We start from the raw sequence: 10,035 nt of genomic DNA, 5'->3' as shown, positions 1-10,035 counted from the left end.
CTCCTCACCTTTCAACTTTCAACTTAATGTGTTTTAGTAAGTTATACATTGTAACAATGTTAACAAGGGTAGGAATCAAACTGTCCTTCACTGTATCAGGCTGGCCCCTGAAAGAGCGAGTGAATCAGTGATTGAATGTGTAACATGGAAGCAGACAGCAATTATCACCCGGAAGCTGCAGATCAACCAACAGAAGAACTCAATAGAAGGCAATGTAACAACCGGGAAATCTCTAAACGTCACTGATCAAGGGCTAGAAGCCCTGGCCTGAGTTATTTTAAGGATCCCGAGTTGGACATTTGTAGCCAACATTTATAGGGTGCATTGTGACGGGGACTCCCTTCCGAACACCTCAAGGAGACAAAATGGGGTCCAAGTGGCTCCACCCATTTCTTCAGCCCCCTGTAGAACCAAAATTATACGAAGGAATCCACTCTCTTGCTCTGGGAGCACTAGGACTCTTGATATAGGAAGGAGGTTGTAAGGCATGTTAGTCTGAAGTAGGATGTGGGTGGTTAAATGCTTGTTTAACTGATAAGCACAGTGATAACCAGTTATAGCTTACCAGTTATTGTTTAGGGCAGGGCAGGGCAGGGCAGAGTCCAGCAGGGAAGGGAAATCCATACGGTGCCCCATCCAGGCTCGGGGCAGCACAGGCTCCATGTTGGGCAGGGTGGGGTGGGGCAGGTACTAGTCCAGGGCTTAGCACCTGCCTGACTTTGCAGAGCCCAGTGCTGTGGCACCCACCCCCCGCCAGATGCAGTGCCTTCTGTTGCTGCAACTGCTGCTGCTGGCAGTGCCCGCACGCACTCCCCAGCTGGCCCTGGGGTGGCTGCAGGGCCTGGCAGGGGCAAAGTAGAGGTAAGGGGGCACAGGGTGGCTCTCCTGGGCCTGTGGCTCAGGCCCACAGTGCACCCCACATACCCCATCTGTGCCTGGGCTTGGAGAGGACCTGCCCTACCTCCTGTTGGATTGTGAGGTGCAGCCTGGGGAGCTGCTGAGTCCCCACTGCACACGTGGGGGCTAGAATCACCTCGCTGGTGCCAGGTGGGGCAGGGGCAGGCTAGCCTGGAGTAGCCCCATGTGGGCCAGGCTGGGGGGTGCCATACTGATTAATCATTTACCTGTTGCAATTACAACAGGTTTAACCGATATTTTTTAAATTAGTATTTACATCCCTGGTCTAAAGCCACACAGAAAGCTGGGCAGGATGTCACTTTGGAACCTAACTGGTTCAGGAAGACATGAGCTTTCAGGCTTTCATAGGCAACAACCCATTTTGTCAGATGCTAAGAATGAGCCCCTGCCTTTTTTAACAGACTTGTGCATTTTTGAACTAGGTAGTCTAGAAGGTGCCACCCTGCCCTACCTTCTGGCTTCACATAGCAAGGAAAAGATTGGTTTATGGATTATGGGAAGAGGGGTGTCAGGGAGAGGAAGATGCCCTTTCCCTAGGGGGCATGACACATGTCATCCACTTAGCAATTTACTAGTTCAGCAGTGAGTGGATCTGTAACTGCCTGGGGAGAGCTCATCTATTCATGACTCATCTTTTCATGACTTACGTGAGTAAAGCTGCAAAGACTTGCAGTAGATCCTTCATAAGTAATCAGAAATTTTAAGGCAAGTTTAGCACCTGATCCCAAGAAAATGTTATACAGTCAAGATAGCGTATTTAAAAAACACCCCCCCCCCCAAAAGTCACCCCACAAAACAATTATGAAAAGAGTTTATTCTGTCACGCAAGAGAACTCCCAACAATTTCTGACACTTCATCCTATATCACACTAGTATAATATGTAATATAACAAAATTCCAGCAAACCAAATGTGGGACTACATATCATAATCCCTCTTTTACCCTCCTGAGAGCAAGCTTCCTAATACAATTACATTGGTAATGAGTCTCAGAGTTGGGAAGCTTTTCATTTCAATTGGCTTGGTCTAACTACATCACATTATACCAAAATGAAGTGAGTTCAGTTAGAATAAATAAAATAGGACTTTTAAAGTTGTAACACCAGGAAAATAAAAAATGTGCTCTCACCTACCCAGATGTAGCAAATCATAGAGATTTACTTCCCATGTGCTACAACATCTAAGTCAAACAGGCATGTGACAGACAGCTGGAGCAAAATAAAACTGGAACTTCAGCCTTAACTTTCTCTGGTCTAATGATAGATCATGAATGTTTAAGAGATTTTAGACAGCAAACTCTTCCTTTGGAATTATTTATGATACAGAATCTTGCATAGAGGACATTTAATCATCACATTCTTTATCTGGCTCGTTTGCACATACAAAGTACACAGTAGCAAATGACAGCAGAAATCCTTCTGAAAAATAGCTATTGCATACATAGGGTACCACTTTTCACCATTCCAACCATGCCCCACTTGTGAGAAGTACTGCAATAACTCCCCAGCTATTTAAAGTACCACTACATTTAAGTAAGGTGGTAGAACTGTAACCCTAGGCCAGGACTATGCTACAACGTTTTGCCAGTATAGCAAAAGATCATACCCCCACTAAACTAGCAAGACCTGTCACAGCTGGATCTGCACCAAAAAGTGTGCTTCTGTCAGCCGAGCTTATGTCGTTATTCAGGGATCTGGGGTGGCTTTGTTGGGCCAAACATCTCCTTTTCCTGGAATGATCTGCATCTTCAGGAAGAGGATTTGCCGACACGGCTGTCACAGTAGATCCTCGCATAGGCAAGCCCAGTTTCAGCTGGTTTAATTTTCCTTTCCTTTAAAGTGTCAAAAATAACTGGAACCTTTCTGCTACCCTGACAAATTCAGTGTCAGCATAAGCACAAAATGTGCCATGTTTTCACAAATGTCTTTCTTACTAAGCATTTGTAGAATAAAAATGTCCATTTTTTTATATTTAAATCTAAATTTGCTTCCTGGCTGAAACCCTGCCAGCTGAATATCACACTAGAAGAAAGATTTCCTGCCCTATTAGAAATCTTTGAATAAACATTCAAGTGGTCATGCTACTGTTGCTTAGTACGTTGTACTTCGGCCAACTGACTCTACATTCCCAAAAATCAAGGATCAAAAGACACATGTGAAATATACCCTGTTTAAAAATCAATCTAAAGGATATTGTGTTAAAAAAATAATAAAAAACTGGATGACTTGTTTTTTTCTGCAAGGGGGAACAGCAAGAATTCAAAACTTAATTACTTCTGTACAGCTTAAGTTTTCCCAGCTCAACTAAGTGAAAACAAATGCTATTTCATTTCCTGCCAAGCACAGTCAAGGTAGGCCAATGCTAAATCAGTGAAAATATATTCTCAAGTAGTAAAATACCATTTTCCTCTACAATGCAAATCAACACTTAGCTCATCCTCTGGAAGTGGCATTGGTTCCGAAAACACCAGTTGACAGATAAGAGGGAGGGAAGGAATGATACTCAATTTGTTAATTCAACTGTGGCAGCCTAAACTGGGCAGCACCAAGAGCTGGTCTGCTAGGGCTGAACATGATCCAGCTTATAGTTTCAGAGGGATAACAGGCCAGTACTTGGGCTGCTTTTTATCACAGTTCTTATCAAAGGTAAGCTGCATGGCAGTCTCCATAGCTTGGATTTTGGGGGCACCCACACCATACAGTTTCTTCATTTCAGCCATCCTCCTCTCCCCAGGTCTCTCCGTAGGGGGTTGCACTGAGCGGCCTGTTCTGACATGCAGGTCATGATCAGCTTCAACATACATGTCCTGGCGCTCTGCTTCAAGCTGCTGCTGTCTTCCTGTACAAATAAACCACAAGAGACTTAAAATTATTGGGATACCTACCATCTAACACATTAGGATAACAACCTCCCAACACGCAATTCACTGCTGCTTCTTTCTTCTCTTAATGAATACTGATTCAAATGCATCCTAGACCCACTGCTCAAAATTGTAGGGAAGGATAAACTGTGGCTTATTAGTACAATTTAGAAAGCAAATTTCACGTTACATATCATGCTATGTGATATAACAATGAACACCATAGAATGGCAGGGCAAAAAGTTACAAGAAAAATAAACTGGAACTGAAGTTTAAGACTTCTGTAGATAGCGTTCTGAGCAAGGCAAAATTAAAATCAACTTTGTTCCATCTCTCCCTACAAATATATCTTGAAAGGAATAAGGGAGTGCGAACTAATACTGTAAGTAGTTATTTTGCAGCTGCAATGATGAAATGATACAACATAACTTTAGATGAAGCAGAGCCAGAGCAGCGGAAACTGTAAACAGTTACTTCATGAAAAGAATGAAGTAACTACAGACTGTCATGCAACTGCTAGCCATCAACTGCATCCAGTGCAACACAGCTGTCATAGTTGAGTTTAAATGCTCTACGTTCATCTATTACTTTAAAAATATAACAAAGACAATATTCATATTATTTTCCAATTTAAGACCCTGAAGCACTACCAGTTATTTAAGGGTAGTCAAAATAATCCTGAGGTGAAATTCTTAGTTGTATTATAGTAGGCGGGAAGCATGAAATAGGCAATTCCCCCTCCTCAGACCAGGCTCTGTGCAGTGAACTATAACTAAAAGCATCATCCTGACAAGATAGATAATAACAATGTGCTTAAAGACTTGTCCAAAATTGTAGGGTCTTGAGTGCATCCAATTACTACTGCAAACAAAGAGAGGTAATGGTTCTCAGTATCTCCCACAACAGAGGCCCTTAAATAAGTAAAAAGTTACAAACAAGACAAGGAAAGAAAAACTATACTGTTTCTTTTCTAGAATTTAAACAAAGAGAAATGGAGACCCATAGATTACAATGCATGTTTCACATGGGACTCAGACTTTGTATTATGGGTATTGTATTCTGCTTCCCCCAAACCCCAAAGACTAATGTAGAAATTTCTCTCTCATGCAACACAGAACATCTGCAAACCCTAAACCAAAGTTAAGTATCTTGACATATTGGAACAGCTGTAGTTTATTTTTACACTGGAAAGTAATGTGTGGAGCAGCCAGCTGACAGTCTGTCAGCCCCACTAAATGAATTATTCTTCATTCATGGAAAATAGAAATTTTGAACAGTATAATCTGAAATTTCAATTCTGGTATTTGTTTCTTTGCTGGAAAGCTTGAACTCTCACTGTTTTAGGTATCATCCATACTTTTTGTCAGAAGGTGGCAAGAAAGCATCAGGAACTGTGTGTGCTCCATTCAACCTAACGCTCTTCTTACAATGATTTTGTATTTAGGCATACCTCTAGCACTCTGCTGCCAGTACTCACAGAGAAGTATACACTAAAGTTCTGGGTTTTTTTGCATTTGCCCAGTGCCAGGCCACTTTAAACAAAAAGGCCTCACTGACACATTAGTAAAAACACCTGTGGAAAGTACTAAACCAATAGTGGAAGAATGGTCTGTTAAATGTAAGGTCCCAACTACCCTCCCATCACATTACAAAATATTAATATAATGCTAGGCTGCCAACCACCAGCCAACATTTTTTTTAGGTAAACGTTTATTTAGGTGCTTAGTTACGTTAGTAAAAATATCTATCTATTCCCTGCTCCCTCTTGCCCTAACAAGATGTAGATCAAAGTCTCTTACACAGTCATACAGTAAGACTTTTGCAGGGCCGTGAATAGATCTTTTGACTCCATGACCTGTTCTTTAATATCCTATTAACATGACCCTATTCCTACACTTCTGTATTTATTGTGCAATTAAAAAAAAATTATCTGCATTGCTGCATATGGGAGACATTTCCTCATCTGTTTGCTTGAGAATGATGTTTCGCAGTTTATGACACAAGACAACACATTTAAAATAAAATTCACTGCTTTTGGAGGCATGAGTGTAACCGTTTGGTCAGCCGCAGGTTTTAAGGTAAACACACAAGGCAGCTCTGCAATATTTCTGTTTGGAGATGCTGAGACAATTCTGTGTCATCTCTCTTTTTCACTCCACAGAGAGTGAAATATAACACAGCTTCCCCTTAAAGCATTCAACTTTAATTACTGGCAAGATTTCCCCTTCTATTATAATTTGGAACAAAAATTCACAAATAATTTTAGGCATCTGGCCAATCTATCACGTCATCTGGTTATGCGGCAAGGAATAAATATTGCTGACATTTTTATAATTGGACAGTTCCACTTCCCCAAAGTTGCTTTAGTCCTAAAACTAACTCCAGAATCAATATATCACATTGCTAGATGTGACACACTTCTACTTTTAGATGATTCTTAATTGGCAAGAAAACTGTTGGCCTGTTTTTTGGACACAGTGAATAAGAGATTTCTTTCCAACTTTCAGAGGCCCAAAAGCCCATATTTAACTCTTTTTCATTTGTACTGGGGCACTATCAAGATTTTTAGGGTTTTATTATTGTCATACTAAGTCCTGGTTTTGAACACAAATGTGTAAAGTTCAAAAAAATAAAAATAATAATAATTAAAAAAAATCAAAACCACAGGGATAGGTCACCTAAGCAATAAGGACTCAAGGGGATTTTTTTGTTTGGTTTTGGTTGTTTGGGTTCTTTTCCTTTTCTGGCATGCAATAATCATATTTAATTTAATAGTACAGTAGATACTATTCCATAGCAGAAGAAATCTATGCCAATTAAGATAGCAGCTTAAAAACAAAGATATCTCTCTCATACCATTTTTATTCTTTTGCTCTTCTTCCCAATTATAAATAGCTAACTTTCAACTTTTTTCCTGTTAGTCCTATACAAAATAATAATGCATCTCAAATATTTCTCCATAATTCTTTAGGTGGAAACAGTTCCAATCTGTCACATCTTTTTGGCTTGTGACCTACACAGATAATTCTCTGGCAACAGACCTAGGTCCTTCTCTGATTAAAAAGTCAAAAATGACTCGTCCTTTATTAACTTTGTTTCTTGCTTAGCTCCCATACTATTCTTCAGAGAAATACCTTACTTTCCCCAGTTTTGTTCTGCTTTTCCCTCTTTGCAATTTGTAGCCAACCAGGTTTTCTGTTAAGTGTAGTTGTCTGCTTATTTCAATGAATGGGTTCTCTCTCTCACTGCTACACACGTTCTGAGTTTCCCCAAGCCCTCCTAAACACTACCTGAGCTGATCTTCAGCAGCGCATCATAAAAAGGGCTTACACTGTCATCATTTCCACTTCTCAGATTCCTTCTCCTGTCTCTTAACATGCTTGTGAGAAGCAGCATTCTGCAGCCATGCCCACACAGTGTGGATGTTTGGTTCCCTGGAGACGGCTAGCATTGGTGCACACCTTGCACCGCTGCTACCTGTCCCCAGGGAATGTCTGTGTCATGTGTGCTCTGGTGTGCAGCAGGTTATCCTGAGTGAGGTAGGGGAGTCTAGGGCCAGCACTGTGCTGGACCCAGCAGCTTTACCTGGGGTCCTCCTGGGGCTGCAGCAGCAGCAGTAATTCTGCTGCACAGAGTCTGGTTGGCAGCTGCAGTGTGGCTCCAGGCAGCCCAGCTCCACTTTTGAGTGGTGCACACTGCCCATGTGTGCACTGCTCTTCTTTTTTTCTCCATGAGTTTTTTAACCCTTGGATGGATGCTGGATATCCAGGGGTCAAAAACACCCTCTGCGTTGCTCCCATGCAGTACAGAGAACAATTGAATGCGTGATATGTGGCGCCACAGATGGCACGGTCGTGCTTGTCTGGACGCAGCCTGATGTGCTAATTTTTTGCCCATATGCTGCTCCACAGTATGAGATCTCAGCTTTTCCAGAGGTGTTTTTCCTAGGGAGCAGCACACAGCACTGCATGTAACACTGTAGCAAGCTTCCATGAAACATCATTTTTGAACTGCCAGAATCAGACTTTAAAAAAATTAAATAAAAGCATATTTATCTTCAACAACAGGTAAGATCTTGGGTACAGCTAAAACCTGACACCTCTCTCTAAAATAAGTTAAAAAACTCAGAATTGTGTAAATTGAAGGATTCTACAACTCCAAAATGGTGAGATCTAAAGGTTGAAACCTTCAGCTCTGCTGCTGAGTAAATGTGGTGCTTTGCAAGTCTGCAGTGTTAGTGAGAACCCTGAAATGCAACCCACCTTTGAATAAACCAAAACATGGAAAAGAACAAACAGTCAGGATTATGCAAAGAAAAAAAGAAGAAAAAAGGACTTTGTTTACTGTTTATGATCCTTCTGAAGCTGGCAAGTGCTAAATATCAGAAAAATGCACAAATAAACTGAAGGAAAGCAAGTGATGCATCTGTGGCTGTAAGAATCACCTCTAGCTTGTTAACTGCTTCTCATTGGTAATTACATGAAGCAGACCCGATACATGCTTTAGAGTCCTTTTAAATTAAAATTGGGTTCTACTTGCAGAATGACCGTGTTACCAGGGCTCTATAAGTGATAACTAGGGATCCTGGTTTTCTCCGATTTAAAAAAAAAAAATTCCAATTTTCAGGTTTAAAAAAAAGGAATGCGCAATCCACATGTTTCCATGATAAATGAAACACCACTAATATACAGATATCTATATATAGTGGTGTTTTATTTTAATCATGAAAAAAAGTGGATTGCACATTACTTTTTTCTAATCTGAAAATTGGGGATTTTTTTTTTTTTTTTAAATCAGAGAGATTCAGGATCCCTGGTGATAACTAATCTAACTCCTCCCCCTCCAATGTCTAACAGGTGAATTTTGCTCCTTAAACAGGATGTCTAGGGCCAGTTTACACAAATAAATTAACTAGGAGAGCTACAGCAGAAGAATCATTCTGCTGAAAATAAGCTGATGACTCTCCCATACAGAATCATTGAGCATTTATACACGTAGCTTTTCATCCCATGACACTGGCAAGTCGGAGCAGACTTGATTAACCAAGTCTGCTCCGCACGTGACCTGAAGTGCACTGCGCTGCTTCACATGCAGTTAGTTGTATAAGTGGCAAAATGTACATCAGTGTGCAGAAAATGACAGTGGTGCACTTCAAGGTGTTTTAGTTCAAAAGCGTGCCACCACCATTTTCTCAGCGCTGATGCGCATTTTGCCACTTATACAACTGCATGCGCCGCAGCACTGGGCACAAGCATGTGTACAAATGCCCACTGTTCTGATATAACTCCTCACATAAACAAATGGTTAGTTATTACAATAGCAATCAACCATGAAATAAAACTACCACAAAGCACTGGAGGGATTAAAAGCCCTGGTATCTTCATAGTACCCAGTCTTAATTCATTCAGTCCTCTACTGACAAACTGAATAAATCTTACCATGAGCTTAACTAAAACCTGTGAACAAGACAACTCTTCATTATAGACTTTAAAATAATACAACAATGTATTATGTGTGTACAGATGTGTTCCTTGTGAGGCTTGCTGTAGTTTGACTGAAATCTCATTAGAGAAACCAGTAGGGGTAAAAATAAGTCTGAAAACAGAATGCAGTCCTCAAAATGGACACTGCTGTAATCAACAATCTGCTGCAGCACATGCAAAACAGATTTTACAAATCAAATAGATTAGTTAGGCACCATTTGTTTTGTCATTATGGATACTTTCTTCACTTTTTCAGAGGGAAGCTGACAAATGTAGAAATAAGATGGACTTACAAATTTAAGATGGAGAACTAAATATAAGAACAGAAATGTAAATATGAAATAAAGAGAAAGCAATTAAGTAAATTCAAAACACAGGTACTTGGATGCAAATCTAGAAATGAAATGACAAGATATTGTCAAGACACTTAACCACTCTGGGCCTCAGTCTATTGATCTGTATAATACTTACCTACCTCACAGGGCTTTTGGAAGGATTTATAAATGAAAGACATTAAATTATTTCAAAATCCTGTAGAATTGAAATTAAAGAAGCTAGTTCCTGTTTTATGTAGAGGTGCACCAATATATCAGTCGCATATCAGATTGGCACCGATAACAGGAATATTGACATTACTGGCCATCGGCTTTTTTGGGCTGATAATGTCACCAATAAATGCTGCATGCATACATGCAGCCAGAACATGCATGGAGCCAGGAATGCAGCCTGGCAGCCTGGAGAGCAGCCTCCTGATGGTAAGTCTGTTGGGGGGGGG

General features: G+C 40.6%; 1 protein-coding gene across 2 annotated transcripts in view; it reads right to left on the bottom strand.

The window, feature by feature from the left end:
• Positions 1-1,738: 1,738 nt before the first annotated feature.
• The window catches only part of GEMIN8 (gem nuclear organelle associated protein 8), a 34,921-nt gene continuing 26,624 nt past the window's right edge, over positions 1,739-10,035 (bottom strand). For both annotated transcript variants that reach the window (XM_006028411.3, XM_006028410.3), the window contains exon 4: positions 1,739-3,755. In XM_006028411.3, coding sequence (XP_006028473.1) covers positions 3,499-3,755 — 257 coding nt within the window. In that variant the 3' untranslated portion in view covers positions 1,739-3,498. The remainder of the gene's footprint in view (positions 3,756-10,035) is intronic.

The sequence above is a fragment of the Alligator sinensis genome, unplaced genomic scaffold, assembly GCF_000455745.1.
Source record: "Alligator sinensis unplaced genomic scaffold, ASM45574v1 scaffold1192_2, whole genome shotgun sequence".
NCBI lineage: Eukaryota > Metazoa > Chordata > Crocodylia > Alligatoridae > Alligator > Alligator sinensis.
This window is presented reverse-complemented; position numbering and strand designations above follow the sequence as displayed.